The sequence below is a fragment of the Geotrypetes seraphini genome, chromosome 3 (assembly GCF_902459505.1).
Source record: "Geotrypetes seraphini chromosome 3, aGeoSer1.1, whole genome shotgun sequence".
Taxonomy (NCBI): domain Eukaryota; kingdom Metazoa; phylum Chordata; class Amphibia; order Gymnophiona; family Dermophiidae; genus Geotrypetes; species Geotrypetes seraphini.
Window position 1 is genome coordinate 198,573,960 of NC_047086.1, and position 22,913 is coordinate 198,596,872.

At 41.5% G+C, this 22,913-nt stretch overlaps 1 protein-coding gene across 1 annotated transcript; it reads left to right on the forward strand.

Moving 5' to 3' along the window:
• Window positions 1–799: 799 nt before the first annotated feature.
• On the forward strand, window positions 800–21,892 carry LOC117357049 (keratin, type II cytoskeletal 6B-like). Its single transcript, XM_033937197.1, has 9 exons — window positions 800–1,397; window positions 1,830–2,044; window positions 4,567–4,627; window positions 5,786–5,881; window positions 7,820–7,984; window positions 13,179–13,304; window positions 18,548–18,768; window positions 19,108–19,142; window positions 20,193–21,892. Exons 1-9 carry the CDS (start codon window positions 909–911, stop codon window positions 20,402–20,404), a joined length of 1,620 nt encoding a protein of 539 aa, XP_033793088.1. The 5' UTR covers window positions 800–908; the 3' UTR covers window positions 20,405–21,892.
• The last annotated feature ends 1,021 nt before the right edge of the window (window positions 21,893–22,913 follow it).

Genomic DNA, 22,913 nt, shown 5'->3' on the forward strand with positions numbered 1-22,913 from the left:
GAAAAAAGAAAAGATAAATTATCTAAGAAGTTCCACTCCAGTAACATTTATTCTCATTATAAAATACTTCAGCCCTCTTATGAGTAATACAATAGCGGAAAGCTTCCAAACCCACCTGTGGTTTAAGCTTTGCTTGCATGAACAGATTCCAAAATTCCACTCCCTTCCCCCCACCCCTGCTAAACAAACTTTAATCTCTATTACAAAATCACAGACAGAAAAAAAAAACTATAGAGAGAAGATACATGTTAATAAAAACAAGAATAAAATAGTTGCTTAATAGCTAAATGTTCCCAGTTTGCAGAAATTCCAGCTGTCCACTTAATTCTCTGAAAGTCAGGATGACAAGAGGGTGACTTGTGAAATGATCAGCAGAGAGACAAGCCCATCGCGTATGTCCCAACCAAATTCAAACTGTTCAGGCTGTGGAATGTGGATCGTAATATAGCATGCTCCAGAGGATGGAGTTCTTGGCACAAAGAGTTATTGATGTTGGATAAGCAACTTTGAAGGGAGTTATTGCAGCAACTTGTTCCCTTTTGTCGACAAAAATTGTTAGCACACCACTGAAACTTACAAAGATGCCTTATTGTCTGCAAACCAGGGTCAGAAAACTGGAGGCAAGAAAGTACCAATGTATTCCAAGTAACTCAGGGCTGCCAGAAATGCAAATGCTTGCGTTTCGGATCACACCATTGGTTTATTTCCGATGAGCTCAGTGTTTAGATTGCTACAAGGCATGCCAAACCTGCCTGTAAAAGCATCATGATAATTTATACTAGGTACAACCTCTGTGACCAAACCCATCTCCCCAGACAGATAAAAGGGAAAGGTCCGACCCCAAGAAATTCATTCTCCTCCTCTCCGGGCTCCACACAAGCAATACTTTTTCTAATTCTGTGGCTACCATGTCTTTCTATCACCAGTCGACTTCTGGAAGCACCAGGAAGGGCTACAGTGCCTCTTCTGCAATTATTCCAGGCACCCGAACCAGCTACAGTTCAGTGTCCATGTCTCGATCTGGAGGAGGAGGAGGAGGAGGAGGAAGCTTTAGACATGTTGGTGGCGGTGCTCAGAGCTATGGCAGTAGAAGTCTTCACAATGTAGGAGCAAATACCAGAATTTCTGTTGGTGGAGGCATGGGATCACGGTACGGATCTGGAGTAGCTGCTGGTGGGTTGGGGTGGGGTGGAGCTGGGGGATCCTTTGGGGGATCGTTCGGCGGCAGTTCAGGGTTTCCTGTATGCCCTCCTGGGGGCATCAAAGAAGTCACCATCAACCAGAGCCTCTTGGCTCCGCTCAACGTGGAGATCGATCCTGCCATTCAGAGGATACGGACGGAAGAACGGGAGCAGATTAAAACGCTCAACAACAAATTTGCCGGCTTTATTGACAAGGTGAGTTCATGAAAGTATCTCTTTCCAGAAAATGGGTGCGCTGCTTGCGTATTTTCATAGATGTCAGAAGATGTTTCTTTTATCGGTATTAATCAACCGATAGTATTAGCAAAGATCGTTATGGTGCTAATTTTTAAAGCACATAGACTTAGAAAGTTGCATAATAACATATGCAGCTTTGTAAGTCTATATGCTTTAAAATTGAACCTTAAAAATCTGTATTCTACTATTAAATACACTGTTGAGTTTTCTTGTTTTGAAGTTGTCCTGCACTTTATATATATTTTTGCAACCAATGGTATATGAATCCCATAAAAAATATTTTCCCCTCCAAATGTAAGCCCCATAACTGGTGATATTACTTTGCAGGTAGATGCTTTCACTGAATTTTTTGATAGTTTACTGGTATTTTCTTTTTCCGTTGGAATGTAGGTCCGGTTCTTAGAGCAACAGAACAAGGTGCTGGAGACAAAATGGAACCTCTTACAGCAGCAGGGGCACAAAACAACCAAAGCCAGTACTGAGCCCATGTTTGAAGTTTATATAAACAACCTGCGGAGACAGCTAGATAACTTAGGAAATGATAGAATTCGACTGGAGGCAGAACTGAGGAACATGCAAGACAGCGTTGAGGACTGGAAGAACAAGTAAGTGCAAAAAACAACCAAACAAACAAAATACCCCACCGACTTTAGCGAGATACAGCATAAATGCAGCAGTGTCGTAACTGCTGACAGGGTCACACTACTGGCTGCTCAGGTTGCATTTTTGAATGTTCTTGCAGAACTGTGAAAATGAAAGACTTAGAAATATTATTATTTAGTTATTCAATTTTCTATACTGCTCTCCCATGGGAGCTCAGAACAGTTTATGTGAAATTTATTCAGGTCCTCATGCATTTTTCCCTGTCTGTCCTGGTAAGCTCACAATCTAATGTACCTGGGGCAATGGGGGGGGGGGGGATTGAGTGGCTTGCCCAGGGTCACAAGGAGCAGTGTGGATTTGAACCCACAGCCTCAGGGGGGCTGAGGCTGTAGCTTTAACCGCTGTGCCACACCCTCCCCCTGTTACTATGAGCAGGTATTGCAGGTTATTCATAAAAACGTTTCCTCATGAAAGGCATCTTTGAAGTTGCATTATGCTCCATGAAATTTGTATTTTCTAATGTCATCACCATAATCCACAGAAGCTCTATTTCTGAAGGGTAGTTAGGCCCTATTTATTTATTTAATTTAAATCATTTTCTATCCCATTATCCCCAAAGAGCTCAGAAGAAGTTACAGATAAACAGCTCTAGTCCTGGTCTTATCCTATTGTGTGCCTGGATTGATGTCTTGTGCTTTTCTTAGGGAAATCACAACCACAAATCTGCATTGCGTGGCTTGTGTAATCAAGCAAAGATTCAAGGCAAGCACAATATCTAGCCAGTATTCTCACAGTGCAGGAAGATACTCATAATATTAGACCTACAGGACAGGAAAAACTGTTACAATGGGGGTAATTCCATGTTATACCTCAGCACATGCATGAGTAGGGGAAGAATATAATTCCCAAATCTTATTATCCTCCATCTACCCTCCACCCTGGTTAAGTGCTGACAGATTTAGAATATAAATGCATGCACATACTTTGGTTTGGAAAATACCCTGAAAATTTATGCACTAACACACATGTTCTAGGTTCTTTTACATGCACACGTGTACTGTATTTCAAATGTGGTTTTTTAAAAAAAAATTCTTTATTCATTTTCAATAAGTGCAATACAAATTAAATACATTTTATATTTAAGACATCACTTAATGATACATAAGACATGGCTTTTAAAATTATCGTTTTATGCTCCTACACTTCTCCCTCCGTATTCGCTGTGATAGGGGATTAACAGAACCGCAAATACTGAAAAACCGCGAATAACTTTTTTATATGTTATTTGCTGTTTTCTATTAAAAACCATCGTGAATATGGTGAAACCGCGAATAACATGGTGGGAGACCTGGCCTGTTCCTGAAGGAGAGGCAAAACACCGTGAACAAAGTGCTGGGAATCAGCGATTTTCTCTGTAAATGCTTGGAATCAGCGATTTCTCTATGCAAGCTGATGTAATTTGGGGGGGGAGGAGCCAGCAAGCTACAAACCGTGAATAATTGAAACCGCGAATGCTGAAACCGCGAATATGGAGGGAGAAGTGTACTACTATTTATTATTTCTATAGTGCTACCAGATGCACGCAGCACTGTACATTAAACATGCAAGAGAAGGACCCTGCTCAAAAGAGCTTACAGTCTAACAGACACAGTAGACAAAACGGTGCATCATTATAAGCTGCTCATGTAGGAAATACAAAGGGATGACAGGGCAGCGAAGGTAAAGGACGAATGATAAATGTGGTGCTTTACCAGTTGGTAAGGTTAGGGCTTAAACGCAGTGAAGAGAAGAGGTTATCATCAAAGCAATCTAAAACTATTATATGTGTTAAACATTATATGCTATGTTGATGCAGGTAATTTGTATCGTTCTACTTCAGTTTTGATTTCTAAATTTGGAATGTAAATATTTCAATGAAATTAAAGAGACAGCTGCTCAACAAAGGAATTAGCAACAGAAAAAGAAACTTTACAGGGAGGGACATGTGTTGTTTTTTTTTGTTGCAGCATATCTCCTCCTCCCTCTGCAAGAAGTTCCCCATATCTATATGTCCTGTCTGTCCAAATTAGATTGTAAGCTCTTCTGAGCAGGGCCCATCTATTACATGTTAAATATACAGCACTGCGTACGCCTTTCAGCCCTATAGAAATGATAAATAATAGGTAGCCACAGTTCATCTGTTCATAGTAGGGATAGCCATGTTCATCTGGTGTAACAAAAATGACAGAGGCAGGTGGCACTGTGGTCCTCGAAAGCTCATGCCTCAATAAATTGGTTAGTCAATAGAGGCCACCCGCCTCTATTAATTTTGCTTGATGAAAGCATCTCTTTTCATTTTTAAACTGCTTTTATAGTTTATTCAGTCTAGCAAAAGTGCTGTAGCTTATCAGATATCTTGCAACATGTGCTAACTTTGGCAGTGAGCCTGTAAGTGCATTATGCTTTTATTTGAGAATGGCAGCTGTCATATCTGTCATGCAGATTGGAATTCACTCGTAAACTCAGCCTATTCTATTCCAAACAGGTATGAAGATGATATCAACAAGCGTACAGCTGCGGAAAATGAGTTTGTGGTGCTCAAGAAGGTGATAGCATCTAGTTGATTGATTTCTTGGGATTTATTTCCTGCCTTTTTGTACACCCAAGTTGGTGTACATCAAGAATAACCTGGAATATAAAATAGGCTTTTGAAGTTAAAATGATTAGAATCTTTGAAACTAAGAAGAAAGGACATAACAAAGATTTGGATTTCTTATACATTACAAACCATAAAATTCCACTACTTGTTACCTTCTGCTCACCCCAAAGAACCAAATTCTAAATATGGCACCAAAATATCGGTGCCAAAACAGCACTCCAAGTTGGGCACCATTATTAGTAGCCCTTAGCACTGGGATCCACGCCTAACTGCTAGGCACAAGGATTTATACGAGGGGCCGCTGAAAAGTTCTCAAGCCAACCAACAACATTGGGGCAGTCTCCATTGAGGGCTATAGACTTAGTCCAGCGATTTTCCTTTTTTTTTTTTCATTCTGATACAGAACGGAAAAAGTGGAAATTCGCTGGACTAGTCTTTAGCCCTCGATGGAGACTGCACCAATTAATTGGTTGGCCTGAGAACTTTTCAGCGGCCCCTCGTACCAACTGCAACCAAGTATAAATCCTCATGACTAAATTAGGCGTGGATCTGTCATATTCTGTAACAGTGCACGCAAATTCTTGAAACTCCCATAATCCACCCATGCTCTTCACATGGTCACGCCCTGTTTTCAGATCTGCACATATAAATTTATCATTGCACCTAACAAGATGTGTGCATAAATTCTAATTATTGTCAATTGGCACTGATAATTGATTATTAATGCCCAATTAGCCATGCTGATTGGCTCATTACTCAATTAAACTGTGTATACATAGTTTTGAACGCCATATCTAGAATCTGAGGAAAATGCATTTAACTAGTGTAACAAAAAAAAATGTATTATTTGGGGGATTTTAAAATTTGTTTTATTTTTTATTTGTGGGACTTTTTTGGTTTATTAATGGAAATAAAAGAAGAAACAGATACATTAACACAAGACTTTATACCACTACAATTTAAAATCTCAATAATCTTGAGTCCTTTTTTCATAAAATATTGAGAGTGAAAGACAACTTTGTCTTTCACTGAGCAACTGCATTGTTAACACCAGTGTTTAAATCTGGATTATACATCTGTGCTAATACATCCCACTATGTTTCAGGACGTGGATGCTGCCTATTTGAACAAGGTGGATTTGGGGTGTAAGGTGGATGCCTTGACAGATGAGCTTAATTTCCTAAGAAATTTTTATGATGCGGTAATTATCTTCCCAGTTTTATACTTTTTTCTTTCAGAAAACATATGAGGCTCTGGATCCTGAGAGGTAGGGGTGTCACTCCAAACAGTTTCACTTGGTTTAGTTTTCCAGATTGTTTATAGGAATTTTCATTTTGCTTGGGATTTTTAAATAATTTTCATTTTGGGAGCTACATAGTAGTGTGAACTCTTTTAGAAAGATTACACAATCCTTTGAAAGAGTGTGCACTTTTGGGAAATACTATACACTCATTCCTGATTGTGCACTTATGTGCCCTGAAGTATTAAAATTTCCCAGGTCATTTTAAACAAATGCACATCTTTATTGAGGAGACAGGAGACTTTTGGATTCAGCTGTGGTACAATTAAATTAGTGATGGTTCAGATTTCATTTTGGTTTCTGCATCTAATTTGCTTCAAATTGAAACACTTCTGATTGTTTCCCCCCCAAAATTCTTGATCATTTTGCAAATAACAATGGCCTGAATTTCAAAATTATTTAACAGGGCAGGACAGATTCCCGCCTGATTAAATCACACTGGTCAGACAGTGCTGCTGAATATTAGCAGACACCACTGCAGTACTTTCTGGTCAGTATTTGAACAGTCCAGGGGCAGAGTCAGTGTGGTCTAGGAAATTATACAGACACCATGGATATTCAATATTGATGCCCAGATAACTGACCAGGTATGTTGTACCCAATGTCATAGTAAGGGGGGGATTACCCCAGGCGCTGTCTTCGTTGGGGGTGCCGGTGCCTCTCCTCCTCTCCGCCTCCTGTGTACCTCTTTAAATGTTCACCGGTGAAAACAGCATCTTCCACTTGCTGCTCATGCCAGCTTCAGCTCCCTTCTGACATCACTTCCTGGCCGATTGACCAGGACGTGGTGTCAGAAGAGAGCTGAGGCAGGTGCGGGCAGTGAATGGAAGGTGCTGCTCGCACCGGCGGACATTTCAAGAGGTTCGTGAGGGCAGGCGCTCAAGTGACGGGGAAGAGTGGAGAGGGGGGGGGGGCGCACGGTGCAGTGATGCCAGATGCCACCACCCCAGCACCAACCTGCTTCACTATGCCACTGGCTGGACTACAGAAAAAGCAGTCCTAGCTATGTCCATTTAGCTATGTGGATACAGCACTGAATATACCTGCTTAACTTCTAGGCAATGACAACGACACTGATATTCAGTCCTGGCTAACTGTCAGCACTCAATATCCGGGACTAGTTTTGACCACTGTAAGCTAAATATCAGCTGAAACATTGATAAGTTGTGCCCATCCCATCCTCTTCGGAACGAGAAACAACTTTGTCAAGGAAGTCTAAACCTATAGGAATTTGAGTGTGAAACCTATGGCAATTTTGTGGCCATTGCTTTCATTTTTTTAAAATATTCTTTTTCATTTTTTTTTATATTCTTTATTCATTTTTATAATTTACATCAAGTGTAACAAAAAGTAACATCATTTTAACTTAAATACATCACTTGAAATTCTATAATTATTCATATTCAATATAATTTATCCCTTTGCCTCCCCACTCTTCAACATATCATAACACACATATCATATAATAAAGACATTCCTTTCATTCAAAGCACCAAGTGAAATTTCAAAAAATTACCCCCCCTCCCCATTATTTCATTTGTACTAACCAGTGAAATAATACTTATTCATTGCATTGCAATAATTTGTTGATGGCTCCCACACATCTTGAAATTTATTAGAATTCCCTTTCTGAAGAGCTAATGTTCTTTCCATTTTATAAATTTGACACACTGAATTCCACCAAAAACGATAGTTTAATCTACTCCAATTTTTCCAATTGCATGTTATTTGTTGTATGGCGACTCCTGTTAAAATAAGCAAGAGTTTATTATTTTTGGAAGATATTTGGCTCTTAGCCCTCATAGACATGCCAATTAATACTGTTTTCATAATTTACAGGAGCTACAGCAGATGCAGTCACAGATCTCAGACACCTCAGTCATTCTGTCCATGGACAACAACAGAAACCTGGATCTGGACAGCATCATCGCTGAAGTGAAGGCTCAATATGAAGACATCGCTAACCGGAGCAGAGCTGAGGCTGAATCTTGGTACCAAACTAAGGTGAGTGATCTGGCACTAGAGTTTCACAGGAAGAATCCTTAAAAGAAACATCTGAAGAGGGATCCATGAGATCTCAAGAGCTTATGTTGCTCTGAAAGGATACTTAGGATATTAGGATACCTTGTGTTAGACCAGTGTGTTGCAGACTTTTAAAGCCGTGGCACACTAACCTTGGAGCTGCGGCTGGAGGGCACCCAGAAATGCGCAGACGTTGATGCGATGATGTCACATGCATGTGTGATGTCATTCCATCAATGTCCATGCATGTGCGGATGTCCTCCAGCCGCGGCCCTGAGCCTCCTATTACCGCCGGTGGGAGGACGCTGCAGGAGAGATGAGAAGAAGGAGCAGAGGCGCCAGCAAGGAGGAGAGGCGCTGGTGCAGGATGACTGACTACAGGATGTATCTCTCACCGTGAGAGGTATGTCCTGCAAGGAGCGGCGCCTCTCCTTCTCGCTGACATCTCATGACACACCTGGAATCTGCCGCGGCACACTAGTATGCACACAGTTTGCGATACGCTGAGTTAAACCAACCAAAAGAAAGTATACGTACATGATACTAGCATTAGCAGCTCATATATTTCCTTCCTCAAATGTCCTTGCAATGGTCAAAGGAAAGACAGATGTTTTTTTGGAAGAAATACAGATACTGATATTTAACGGCACCGCATGAAGATATCTGCAGCAGCTGGAATCGACGCCTTCGAGCTGTGGTGCTGGAGAAGACTTCTACGAATCCCATGAACAGCTAGGATCACCAACAAAGATGTTGATCATACAAACCCAGAGTTGCCCCTGGAAGACAAGATTACCAGACAGAAACTGGTCTGTTTTGGACATGTGATGAGGGCAAATTCACTAGAAAAGGAGGCGCTGGCTGGATTCCATCAAGAATGACATGGGAATGAACATCAAGCAATTGAAAGAAGCCATGGAAAACAGAGAAGCATGGCCAGGACTGGCCTACAGAGTATCCAAGGGTCAGACACGACTGAATGGATAGTAGTAGTAGTATAAAGATAGTTAGTTAGTTATCTGGATATCCTTAAGCAGGCTTTCAGCCAGGCTGTCCTTATAAGTTGGATCAGAAAACTTAAATGCTTAAGTTACTTAGTTAAACTTAGGACAGCTGTTCATGCAGAAAAGTCATCCAGATAGCAGAATATCAATACTATCTCCCGAATTCTATATAGGGCAACTAAAATTGCATGCACAAATTTGGCCATGCACCCACACTGTGTGTGCAACTAATTCTTTATATATATATATATATCTTTATTCATTTTGAAGCCCAAAATAAGTGCAACCTATTATACTATCATATTACAGTATAATAACACTTAAAATCAATCAAGATTATAATCTATGACAAATATATATATCACCCCCCATCAACATATTTGAAAATTGCACTCAAAATTAAACATTAAAAATATTTTCCCATCCACCAAAAGCATAGGAATAGTGGTCTGACACAACGTCTTCCAGCCGATATAAAGTTTAATCAAGACTCTTTTTCATCCAATGCAAAGTTTAATCAAATCAAGACTCCACACTGAGCTGTATTTCAGTGGACACCCGCCTGTATCAGGAGTCACAAATTCTTATATCATGCAAACATTAACGCTGGGTTTTACTAAATGGCGGTAGAGGTTTCTGCTGCGGGCCTGAGAGTGAAATGCTCTGACACTCATAGAATTCCTACGAGCGTTGGAGCATTTAGCACACTGGTGTCGGAGTATTTAACTCACTGGCCCACGGTAGAAACGTCTTTCGCCATTTAGTAAAAGGAGCCCTAAACGATCCCAATAAAAACTGGAAAACCCATTTGAAAATCTCTCACTGTGCTTCTCAAAGAAGCATTCTGCAATGGGGCAATCCTTATTTTTTACCCTGCTATTTATTTTTTATCCAACAAGCCAACTGGCACCGATAATTGGCCACTAAACAGCAATTATCAACACTAATTAGAATTTGCATGGACAACTTTCTAAGCGTATTCTATCAAGTGGGTACATGTAAATTCTAATAATATGATTTAAGGTATTCATAATTGAGAGGTGGGTGGGGGAAATGGTTGTTTTCTTTTCTATCTTTGTATTATGGTACATTTTATGTAATCTTTTAATGTCATATTATTTGTAATGCACCGCTAAAGTTTGGAAAATTAATAAAGAATTTAAAAAAAAAAAAAGAATTTACATGGACCACTTTCTATGCGTATTCTATCAAGTGGGTACATGTAAATTCTAATGGGTGGACCTTAAAAGGGGGCATGACCATGGGAGGGGCATGGGTGGGTCATAAAAATTATTGCTCAGTGTTATAGAATGTGCCCAATCTGTGCAGAATTTAGGCACGGGCATTTATACTAGGTTTTAGTTGGCACCTAAATTTTAATGCCGGGGCCAGCCACTATGCTTATACTATAAACTGCTCCTAACTTTAGGCACAGTTTATAGAATACTGTTAAGTATATTTTTATTCTGCGCCAATTTTTTTCCTGCACTATATATAGACTTTAGTCCTATCTGTACAGCTTGAGGCCCCACCTCTGGAAAGCATCTGGTTCCTCCTCAGCATGTACAGCTTTATAATGACTTACACAGCTGCAAATAATTTATACGGCAGCACCTAATTTGGGGACTTGTATACTGCCTTTTTGTAGTTTTACAACCACACACAAAGCAGTTTACATACAGGTACTTCAAGCATTTTCCCTGTCTGTCCCGGTGGGCTCACAGTCTATCTAATGTACCTGGGGCAGTTGAGGATTAAATTACTTGCCCAGGGTCACAGGGAGCAGCATGGGGTTTGAACTAGTGCTGCCCGATTCAGGGAAAAAAAATTTGATTCGATTCGATTCAGCCTACTGAATTGGTTTTTTGATTCGATTCGATTTTCCTGCCCAATTGGGTGTTTTTTTTTTCAAACATCCTGATGGGTTTATTTTATAGCCTCTTCACCTCTTTTATAGCCTCTTCACTCCCTTTGCCTTCTCCTAACCACACCGGCGCTGTGGTGTAAACAAACAAAAAAGACTTTTCCTCTCTCACTTAAATCTAAGCTCACGTTTGTGGTCTAACACCAGCTCTGGCAGGATACACGTTTTAAATCTGACATTTTGTAATCACAAAATGGAAAATAAAATTAGTTTTTCTACCTTTTGTTGTTTGGTCATTATTCAAATCTTGTTGGTCCCAGGGTCTGGTTGTCTTCTGATAACTTGCTTGCCAGGGTCTCCTTCTTTCTTCTTTCTCCGTTCTAACCATCCATCTGCCATCTCTGTCCTCCCCTTCCGTTTCCCTTCCCTCTCCCGGAGGTCTGGCATCTTTCTTTTTTTTTGTCTCTATCCACAGATCCACCTTTTCTTAACCACCCTTTCATCCAGCATCTCTCCCTCCTTCCTCACCACCCCAGGATCCACCATCTCTCCCTTTCTTTTCCCAACTACCCTCCTATCCAGTATCTCTATCCCCCACACCATTCCTTGTGTCCAACTTCTCTCCCTTTTTGTTCCTTCCCTCCCTAAATCTCATTGTCCATCATCGCTCTCCCTCTCCTCTATTTTTAGACCCATTATTTCTTCCCCCCCCCAAGTCCGGCATATGCACATCTCTTTGAACCCCCTTCCTTCCCTCCGTGTTCTTCTACATCAGGGCCCCCCTCCCCTGAAGGTCTGTCCCCCCTGAAGGCCTGCACCTCCCCCCTGAAGGCCTGTTCCCCCATCCCTGAAGGCCTGTCCCCCACTTGAAGGCCTGCCTGTCCTCCCTGAAGGCCTATGCCACCATCTCTGGCCTGTCCACCCTTAAAGGCCTGTCCTCCTCTTAAATGCCTGCCCCCCCCTTAAAACCCTCTCTGTCCCCCCCCTTAAAGGCCTGCCTGTCCCCCCATTAAAGGCTTGTCCCCCCATCCCTGGCCTGTCCCCCCCTTAAAGGTCTGCACCCCCTCTTAAAGGCCTGTACCCCCTTAAAGGCCTGTTCCCCCCTTGAAGGCCTGCACCCCCCCCCAAGGCCTAACCCACCCCCTGAAGACCTGCCCCCCCCCCGAAGAACTGCGCACCCCCCTCCCCCGGGAAGGCCTCCGTGTTCCCTCTGGCCTCCCCGCAGCATTTACCTTATAGCTGCATCCTGCAGCGAAGATCGCGGTTACAGTGTCTTTTAAACTTGCTTTCAGCTGTTTCCTCTGCTATCCTCTGCCCCTCCTCTGATGTCAGAGGCAGGATCGGGGCATAGGAAACAACTGAAAGCAAGTTTACAAAGACGCTGTAACCGCGATCTTTGTTGCAGGCTGCAGCTATAAGGTAAACGCTGCGGGGAGGCCAGAGGGAACACGGAGGCCTTCCGGGGGGGTGGGGGGGAGAGAGGAATGCGATGTGCAGTCCTTCGGGGAAGCCAGGGGGGAAGCCGACAGAAGCACTTCCCGACTGATCCTCCCTCCTGCCCTCTAAAGCAGATGCGGCAGTGGCTGGCCAGCAAGAGCAGCGCTGCTGCTCCTGCTTTAGGGGGCAAAGGGGGAGGGTCCGAATCGGGAAGCCGATTTTTTTAAAATTTAAATCGATTCGAATCGATTCACCCGAAGTGAATCGGTGAACCGATTCAAATCGCGAATCGGGCAGCACTAGTTTGAACCCACAACCCCAGGATGCTGAGGCTGTAGCTGTAACCACTGCACCACACTGTCCTCCCAATTTGGAGTGCAGGAATGCTCTTTATTTTCATTAATTGGCATTTTCCATAAACTCTTTTTATATCGGTAGGAACTTGAATCAACAGTTGGCAGACAGAGGTTAAGTACATCAAGGCAAAAAAGGAAGGGATTTAGCAGAGAAAAGAGAGGAGTCTGATCTCTGTCTGTGTGTAAGAATGGGGATCAGTCAGTGTAAGGAATGTAGGAAGAGGCTGAGGAATAATGGCACTTATTGTTCTTCTGATGCTCTTGGCAGTCACTGTCTGGATTTCATGCTCACTTCCTCCTAGTTGCAGTTGGTTTTGCAATCCTACTATATATAATCCTACAATTACAGGCTGTCTCTCTTTTTCTTTGTGGGAGAAATGCTTAGTAGAAAAGGGTACATAATTATATTAGTTACTGTTTAGGCTTTGTTTGTATGTTATACATAATTTTATATATATAGATAAATGGATATGTTTTAAAGCTAAAGCCTGTTTTGTGGGGATTTTGCACTACAGTATGAAGAACTGCAAGTCAATGCTGGCAGACATGGCGATGATCTCCGAAATACCAAAACTGAAATCGCTGAGCTGAACCGTATCCTGCATAGGTTGCGATCGGAAATTGACAATGTGAAGAAACAGGTAGGATGTGCGTCACCCGCCACAATCCATTAGGGGTGTGTAATAATCTCAAAAATTTTGCTTGTATTATTTACAGTGTCATTCATGGGAATTTTCTTCATTCAATACAGGAACAATATTGTTAATACATTTGGGGTCCTAACTGATTTAGTGCGTACTAACAATTAATGCTCACTAAATGCTAATGCATCCATAGAATAAATCGATTAGCGCACGCTAAATCAGCTAGCGTGCTTTAGTAAAAGAGGGGGTTTGTGAGCAGTGAACTTTCCCACATCAGTTTTCTGCCAAAGTCTTCTGCCTTCCTGAGTTACAAACTGTACCGACCAATCAGAACCTGCTCCAGTGAAACCAAACACCTCAAACCCCAATCAAGTTTGAGAACCCATTCAATAAAGACAGGCTGCACACTCGGGAGAACAGCATGAAGGCTGGAATGTCAGCTGCACTTACTCAGACAAGGCTTGTCTGCCGCAATGATCATGACGCAGTCACAGAAGCCTTAAAAAAACAAATATTGGTCCCCTTCTATCAAGCCGCGGTACTATGTTTTAGCATGGGCCTGCTCTAAAATGCTCTACCATGGCCTGATAAAAGGGGCCCATTATTTATTTTTTTTTTTGAATATATTTTTATTGTAGGAACCAATCACAAGAGATACAATCAGCAACCAAGCCAAAAGGGAATAACACTATAGAAACAATAAGCAGATAGGAAATACAGCTAGGCAAGAGAACAAGCAATCAAACAAAGCTCTCTCATGAAAGTCCACAATTTTCAATTTTTAAACAGAACAGCAAGAAAACAGACCTCCCTCCCTCCCACCGCCCCAAATCCGCCCACCCCCCCCCTTGCATCCTTAGAAACCGACCCAGCTTAGAACGAGTTCCAGCACTCCAGATAAGCCACTGATTGCCAGCTAGTGGCACCCTTCTTGCGTTGCCTTAATGTGCGTTCTTTCAGAGAAGTGTACACTGTTTCAAAAAACTGAGGGCCTGATGCTCCAAAGTCCCTGTTAAAATCCTGTTTGCTGTTGTAGTGCCGGTAAGATTTCCAATTTCTAGACGATGAGCGATGCTCAGAAAATTTAGCATGCAAACGAGGTTCACAGAAATTCCATTGGATCAGTCGTTGGAGAAAGTGACTGACACATGCAAAGAATGGTTCAAGGAAAGAGGAATAAATGTGCTTATGCACCAGGAAAAGCTACATCATAGGCATGCAAGATATATAGTATATGCTATTTTTCTACACTACTTCAGCAGGACATAGGCAATCGGTAGCCCCCAGACCTGCAGGTATATGCTTTTAAAGAAATATGCTTTTAAACAGGTGTATATTATATGGTGTCCCCCATAAGAACATAAGAATTGCCGCTGCTGGATCAGACCAGTGATCCATCGTGCCCAATGGTCTGACAAGGAGCAGCGCAAGGTTTAAACCAACAACTTCAGGGTGCTGAAGCTTAGAGTGGATTCCCATGGCAACCCCACCTACCCACACCCCCACCCTTCAAAACCCGCCAAGAAACAGACCCATAATTGGAGGGAAGGGAAGGGAGGGACAATTTTCCCACCAACCTAATCTTCCCACACTCCCTCCAAAACCCTAATGATTCACTGCCCGCCAATTCTCCTCACAAAATTCTTCAATCCCAAAGCCCGTTTTCCCAACCAATCCTAACTCATTTACCTTTACACCTATCCCTACCCTTCTAGCTTTCACTCCCTCTCCCCTTACCTAACTTGTCTAACAACTCCCAATTACGCACTTACCTACTATTATTTAATTAACCCTTCCCCCCCCCCAGCTCATCCAGTGTTATCAGCCCGCAGATTAACACTGGAATTTGCACATCGTTCAGATTGTCCAAATAACCAACTCACATATAGTGGCAAAAAATATAGTGCAGCTAAGTCACAAAATTTGGGAACTACTCGGTGTTGAACTAGCTCCTCTTCCAAAATTCTCCCCCATTCCCCAATTCCCTTTCAGCAAGACTCGCGGTGCCGCAGAGTCTGGCCGCCACCCATGGCGGTGTCGCACATGAGTAGAAACAAAATTAGTCACCAAATCTGTTACATAGCCACACTGATCCAAAATTGTTTCCCCACATATACTTTTTCTGCCACATGTAGAGACAGCTTAGCTAGTCACTGCACCCCCCCCCCACACACACACACACAAAAGCTGTGGCTCTGGGGGTCAGTACAACAGGCCTCCAACAAATCCTGCACTGAACGCAAAAAGATATCAAGCCCAATGGCAGACAAATGTACCCCATCTGCCCTATACAATCCCACCAGAAACAGGATCCGCCAAAAAGAGCAGAACATGGCGCCAACCAGAGCGATAGGATTTTTAAGTATTCACAGCCAGCCTATTCCGCAGCAGCTCTGTTAAGAATCCAGCACTCTGCTCCACAGCTCCACCGGCATCACAGTAGGTTCTTAGTCTGCCATGGGGGCAAAAGCCCGAAAACGAGCCCACTGGAAACGAGATAAAGCATCGGCAATCTCGTTAAGCAAGCCGGAAATATGCTGAGCAGTCAGAATAATATTTAATTGCAAACAACGGAGCACAATAAGACGCAGTAACTCCACCAGCAACGGACAATGAGCTGATTGCGCATTTACAGCTTGCACCACCGCTACATTGTCCAAAAATAGCACCACCTTCCTGTGCTGCAACTGGTCACCCCAAATCATAGTTGCTACCCAAACAGGAAACAATTCTAGAAAAGCTAAATTAGCACAAGGACTTAGGCCACCTGAAACATGGTGGAAATCCTTGCACGCAAGTTGGGTGTGTGACCCCCCAGTGTTCTATGACTCTGCACCTAAATATTTGGAATGCCCCTGACTCGCCTATGCCCCTCCCACAGCCACGCCTCCTTTGGGTTGCCTGTGAGATATTTTGGACAGGCAGCATTATAGAATAGCCCATAGGAAGATGTGTGTGCAAATCCAAATTAAGGACCAATTGAGGGCCTATTAGCTCTAATGCCAATAATTGGTTATTAGCACCTAACTGACTAGTTGACATATGCATCTGGGCTCTGTGCCCAAATATGGGTGCCCAGAGTCAGGTAACCTGCATTAATTCTGCATTATGATGGGAATGATAGCAGCTCACACAATATCTCTTGCCAAAGTTTTTATTCACCAAAGCACACGGCAATCCCAGCACTGGCTGTGTTTCACCCACGTAAGGATTGCGTCAGGGGCTATAACAACAGCTGGGAATGAAATACAATAAAATGAAACAATCTATTTGTAAGTGCAAATAATACACTAATTAAAAGACTTATATATACAAAAAAAAAACACAATTTCAAAACACCCTCTGACGGACAAAACTGAAAAAATTTGGTAATGTGCAGTTTAACGCATGGAAACAGGCACATTACTGCTAAATCCCTTAATGATGTGCGCAATAGTATGTTTGTATATATTATCCACATGTTAACCATGAAATTCGATAGCACCATGGTTGTGCATGCGAATCAGTGTGCATAGCCGATTTGTGTGCACGCCTTAATTGTTCAATAAGACCAATTGTTGCTGCTAATTGGTTATTAACACCTAATATTTCACGCTAGCTGCTGCCAATTAGAAGTTTCGTGTACAAATTGGTAGGCACATTCTGTAAAGTGATGTGCATCACTTCTAGTGTTCAAATCTCAAAAGGGAGCATGGCCAGGGGGGGAGCATGGGTGGATCATAGGCATTCCCGAAAATTAGGCACACTTAGGTGCAGAGAAACAAAGGGGTGACAAACCACAAAAGCCAAGGGGGCACTCAGAGAAATTGAAAGGGGACAGGTTTAGAACCAATGCTAGGAAATTCTTTTTCATTCAGAGGGTGGTGGATACCTGGAATGCGCTTCCGGAGGTTGTGATAGGACAGAGTACACTACCGGGTTTCAAAGAAGGATTGGATAAATTCCTGAAGGATACGGGGATTGAGGTATATAGATAGAGGTAGAGATAGGTTATAAAAGGGTATAGATAGAAGGACAAGGGGGATTAAAGGGTTTAGACCCAGGTGATCCTCTGAAAAGCGCAAAAAGTGGTCCCATGCAGGAAAGGTCCAGTTGGATTTTTATCACTGTATTTTTTAGCATTGTATTTTTTCAATTGAATTTTCATGTTTTTATATGGCAGTATATAATAAATTATCTCCAGAACATCTGTATCCACAGTTTTCTGTTTTTGTTTTCATCCGTCAATTAATGATCGGAAACAATGTCAAAAAACATAGAATTTCGTTTCTGCAAATTGGCACTTAACAAAATAAGATAACACCCTTTTCAGCTACAGTGGCAAAATAACGCTCAGAATTTAGGAAACTGGTTGGTTGGGCTGAGATCCTTTCAGCACCCCCTCGTACCTTTAAAAGAATTGCGCTTAACGCCTGTGTGCAACATATAACTTAGGTGCACCCATTTCGGTCAGCTAAAACCAGACCGAAATGCCTGCACCTAAGTTGTGTGCAGATCAGGCACATTGTATAACAATGCTCATAATTGTAGGAACGCCTCTGATCCGCCCCTGATCTGTCCCTGGTCATGCCCCCTGTACAAATTTGCGTACGGCAACCGGCGCATACTTTTTTAAGAATCTCGGTTTCCAAGTTCTGCATGTAACTTTTAATCTATGCCACTTAGCATCAATTATGAGCTAGGCCAATTAAACGATTAAAGTTGTGCACGCGCACAACCGTAGGCACCATATATAGAAATGGGGGTAAGTGCTTAATTAATTCTCTAACAATTTATCACAGAGTATACATTACAAAACACGTCCATCAAAAATATAAATACAGTCAAACCTCGGTTTGCGAGTAGCGCGGTTTGTGAGTGTTTTGCAAGACGAGCGAAACACTCCCGCAAACCTTAACTCGCAAAACGAGTGTTGACTCGCTAAACGAGCTTTCAGCTATGGTGGCCCAGGGGTGGTTACCTGCCTGTGGGTGCTGCAGCCCTTTCAGCGTGGTGGCTTCCTTCCCTCGGGGTCCCCGTGCGGCTGCCCTCCCGCTTCGGCCGACGCCTCTGCCATCCACCAGCGCCTCCCAACTCACGTTCGACAATAAAATCAATTATCACAGAAAGTACTACTGGTTATCAGGTTACTTCAAGGTGGAATTATTGAATTCAACTTGACAAAAAGATAATTCGCTTTAAGTTAGTAGTCAAACAAAAACTAAAGATTTCAGTCAAGACCTATACTTTTCATTTTACAGAATGCCAATTTACAATCTAATATTGCTGATGCGGAGCAACGTGGTGAGCTTGCCATTAAAGATGCGAAGAATAAACTGGCTGAACTGGAAGATGCTCTGATGAAGGGCAAACAGGACATGGCAAATCTGCTGCGAGAATACCAGAATGTAATGAGTGTCAAGCTGTCTCTGGACATTGAAATCGCTACCTACAGGAAGCTGCTGGAAGGAGAAGAGTGCAGGTTGGTTCTGAACATTGATTTACCTTCAATCTGTCTTCAAAGACCTCCACTGGGAAATTAAGCAATGGTTTCCAGTTTAGGAAGCAATGACTGTAATATGTTCTCCATTAAAACAGTACTGGGGGAGGGGGGGCGGGAAAGAACTGTATCAGAATTCTGAAAAGTATAGGAAGTTAAAGTAAACCGGTAAGTCTGTTAAGAAGAAAGGATGGGACTGGACCAGATTAGATGAGACTAGAGATTTTTATCAGTTGTCCCTTTAGTATGGATGGCTAAACCCATTGATTTTCTTGAAACACTATAGTATCTTTCATTTCCTTCAATGTTTTTCTCCAACAGGCTTACAGGGGATGGAATTGGCGCTGTCAACATCTGTAAGTAATATTTGACTACTGTTACTAGACTGATTACCTATCTAAATTAATATATATATACACACACACACACCTATATATATATATATATATATATATATATATATATATATATATATATATACACAGTATAATCTTGTTATAACAGACTCGCTTATAATGGAACCTTGCCCATAGCGGACGAGGTCCGCTGGTCCCAGCCGAGCACCATTATAAACATACAGAAAATCATCGGATATAGCGGACTCACATATAGCAGACTTTCAGATATAACAGACAATTATTTGGGTTCCCAGAGCCGCTTTTAGCTGTAATTTTATTCAGCTATAATGTACATGCAGGCTCCACCTACAAGGCACGAGGCATGCCGGTGATATAATATCAAGATGCAGCCCAGAAAAAAAATGACGGAGTATTTTTCTTTCCAGTACAGTGTTCTGGTTTCGTGCCATACCAATGTTTTGCTGAGTTTTGTTCTTGATGTTGCTGATATGGTTGTGCGGTGACTGTTGTTCATTGATTGTACGTTGTTTCAAGTTGCCCTAAATAAAGTTTTTTAAAAATGCAACTCTGGATATAATGGACTCTGGATATAACGAACCGTTTTTCCAGGTCCCTTGAAATCCGTTATAACAATATTATACTGCATATATATACACCGTATTTTCATGTGTACACCCCACACATGGGTATAACCTGCACCCATGTATAACCCGCCGAAATCAAGCTTATATGTAAAAAGAGGTTATGGATAGCCTGCACCCGTATATTCCCCGCTCTCGTGTATCTTGCATTAATTCTCTTGCCGTTTCTGATATCAGGAGCTGCTTTCGTTGACATTCAAGTCTCATTGCATCCTTTTCATACTCCATCCCCCTAAAAATAGTACTCAAAGGAAAATGTGTTTAAACAGGCGTTGCTCATCATTGTTACAAAACATGCATCCCACAAATCACAACTGTGTAAAAATGGTTTTGTATACCCCGTACCGACTTAATTCCCTGTCGGGTATATACACATCGAGATCTAATTATGTGGGTTTCCTTCCAGCTGTGGTCAACTCTAGCAGTGGATCTGGAATAGGAGGAGGAAGTGGGCTTGGCTTTGGAAGCGGTATGGGCTTTGGCGGGAGCTCCATCAGCACAGGCGGTGGAAGGATTGGAGGATACAATACTTCTTCCGGTGGTTTTGGCTCTGGAGGCGGTGGTAGCTCCAGCGTAAAGATCATAACAAAAAGCTCTTCGCACTCAAGAAAGTACTAAATGCTCAAAGTGAAATGCAAGTCATCACTGCGTACACGACAGCAACAGCCAGGCAGCTCATCATCAGCCTGAAGAAGAAATTCAATGTTCAGAATATGTTCAATAACCTTATAGCTAAGCATCTCACTAAGAATAAAAGCAGCAGCAGAACTAGTGACTACTGGTTCCATGGGATTAAAGTGTTTCTAGATACTACAGAAGGACAATTATTGACAAGTGGCAAAGTCCTATAAATATTAGTCAAACATAAAATACCCTTAAAAGAAATCTAAAACCACTGTGTATTGTTACGCATTTCAGAAATACAGTAATACCCTCTGTCATTACATTTTCTAATGCTGAACTTCTAATTATTGTTCACAGTTTTGGTTTTTTATTTTATTTTCCCCTTGTCTGTCTCTTGAACCGCTGGAAGAAGCCAAGTTCCAAAGAAGTCACAAGAGAACTTGATATGATATGAGTGAGTTCTGATTGGCCATGTATGGTGTCAATTATTACATCAAAGATTTGCTGAACCAGTTAATTATAGTGTGGTAACTTGTGACGCTTGCTCTAACATGATGCTGCAAGATCATCCCAGAGGATCTAACTCAGCTTTGGGAAATCATCATTAAAAGTAGACTTGGTAATTTACTGTATGTTGGGTATTCTCAATCCATGTGTATTTTGAAAATGAAGAAAAGGGTGCCGTTTTTGTTAATGCTATAATCTAGTGGTTCTCAAACCTGTCCTGAGGGACCCCCAGCCAGGCAGTTTTCTGACTATTGTAAAACCTTATGAATTTGTATCATTGAAAATGATGTGAGTCCCTTTTCCCCTGCCATTAACATCTATATTGATCCTGCTGCTCTTCACTGTGCTCTTCATCCTGCTGCTTTTCATTGGCAAAGCTCTCAAGTTCTGGCTATGACAGCTGTCAAGAAGGCTATCTTTGCAGTTCTGAGTTCATCTTTGCTTCTCAGTATATTTCCATACTTTCCTCTGTCTATAGTGGCTGCATTATCTCAAAACAAAATTAGCACCCTCTCTGTTTTTCATGGGTCAACTCAAAAATAAGGAGCCAAGAATAATTGTAACCCAGAGCTTCTGAAACTGTGGCTCAGGACCCCAAACAGGGTCTCAAACTCCATATTTGGGGTCAATACCTGGGTAGGCTGTCCATGGGTGAGCCATTATGCTATACCTCTGGGGTGTCACACAGTTTTATTTGTCTGTTATTATGAAGTCACCACTACAAAAAGAATGATATTCACTGCTTGTCATTGTTCAGTCATTCAAAATGAAAATGTTCTTTCTTAACACTCAATTCTTAGTTGTTGTGTTTTTTTTTAATTTACTCATGATAGTTTCTAATTCGATAGTATTTATGAGTTCTGGTGAAAAGTGAGGAGGTTTTCATGCACTGCAGTATACTCTGTAGCACTGTCAATTCTTAACTATTATTTCTGCAAACAAATTTTCCAATAAACAGCAGTTAACTTAAATGCATAACTGTGATACTATTAATGCGTAGTTAACTAACTTTGTAACCCAATGACCAGTGTAACATCTCCTGACTTCCTCAGTGCATGAAACAAATTCTGACCGGAGTAGGTCCTCATTAGCACTTATTTTGGGCTCTTTTTACTATACCGCGAAAAAGCTTCTTATCATAGCTCAGCGAGATAAATGCTCTGACACTCTTTCAATTCTTATGAGCATCAGAGCATTTGCCTCGCCAGCATTTATTTCTTAGAATGCTTTACATTTTAATTTTTTTGAGATTTAATTATATCATAAGCAAAAAAACAAACCACACTTGCTACAGCAAATTTAACAAAGTTTCAAGATTTTATTAAAATTTGATTCTATCGCTTATCCAACTTCTAAGCGAGTTTACAGATAAAATATATAAGGGAAAAAATAAAAACATCAATAACAATACAAATATTATTAAAAAAGAAGATAAAACAACTTTAAACAAATGGAATAAACAAATCTAACTTCAACACTAAAACATTTTGTTATATGGCATTATTTTCACACCAAAGGTCCTCAGAATACCATGCTAACTCATTTGAATAGTGTGGCAGCAATCCTCACTAGAACCCTTATTTATCGGCGTGTGCTATTTTTAATTTTAAAAAACTTTTTTACTATTTTTTAAAGGTAGTTTTAGGTCTCCTTTTACTAAGCTGCGATAGCGTTTTTAGCACGCGCTAAATCCACGCTACGCAGCTAGAACTAACATCAGCTCAATGCTGGTGTTAGCGTATAGCGCACGTGGCAATTCTGCGTGCACTAAAACCGCTATCACAGCTTAGTAAAAGGAGCCCTTAAAGTGGCAGTGCTTATAACTTAGTCAATAATTTAATATAAAGTGCAACTTAGCTTCTGAACATTACTGCACCAGCCAACTAATACAAGACATACTAGACTTGACTAACACGAAACGATAGGTACATGGGGAGGAAATACAATGAATATAGGAACAAAAGGAAGGAAAACGCTGCAAATTATTTCTTTGGAC

What these genes read in the sequence shown, in the direction of transcription:
- LOC117357049 (XM_033937197.1), top strand. Translation starts at nt 909, where the DNA reads ATGTCTTTCTATCACCAGTCGACTTCTGGAAGCACCAGGAAGGGCTAC. An exon ending in GTTGAGGACTGGAAGAACAA is followed by an intron (nt 2,045 to 4,566) that starts GTAAGTGCAAAA and finishes TATTCCAAACAG; the next exon opens with GTATGAAGATGATATCAACA. An exon ending in CTGGAAGGAGAAGAGTGCAG is followed by an intron (nt 18,769 to 19,107) that starts GTTGGTTCTGAA and finishes TTTCTCCAACAG; the next exon opens with GCTTACAGGGGATGGAATTG.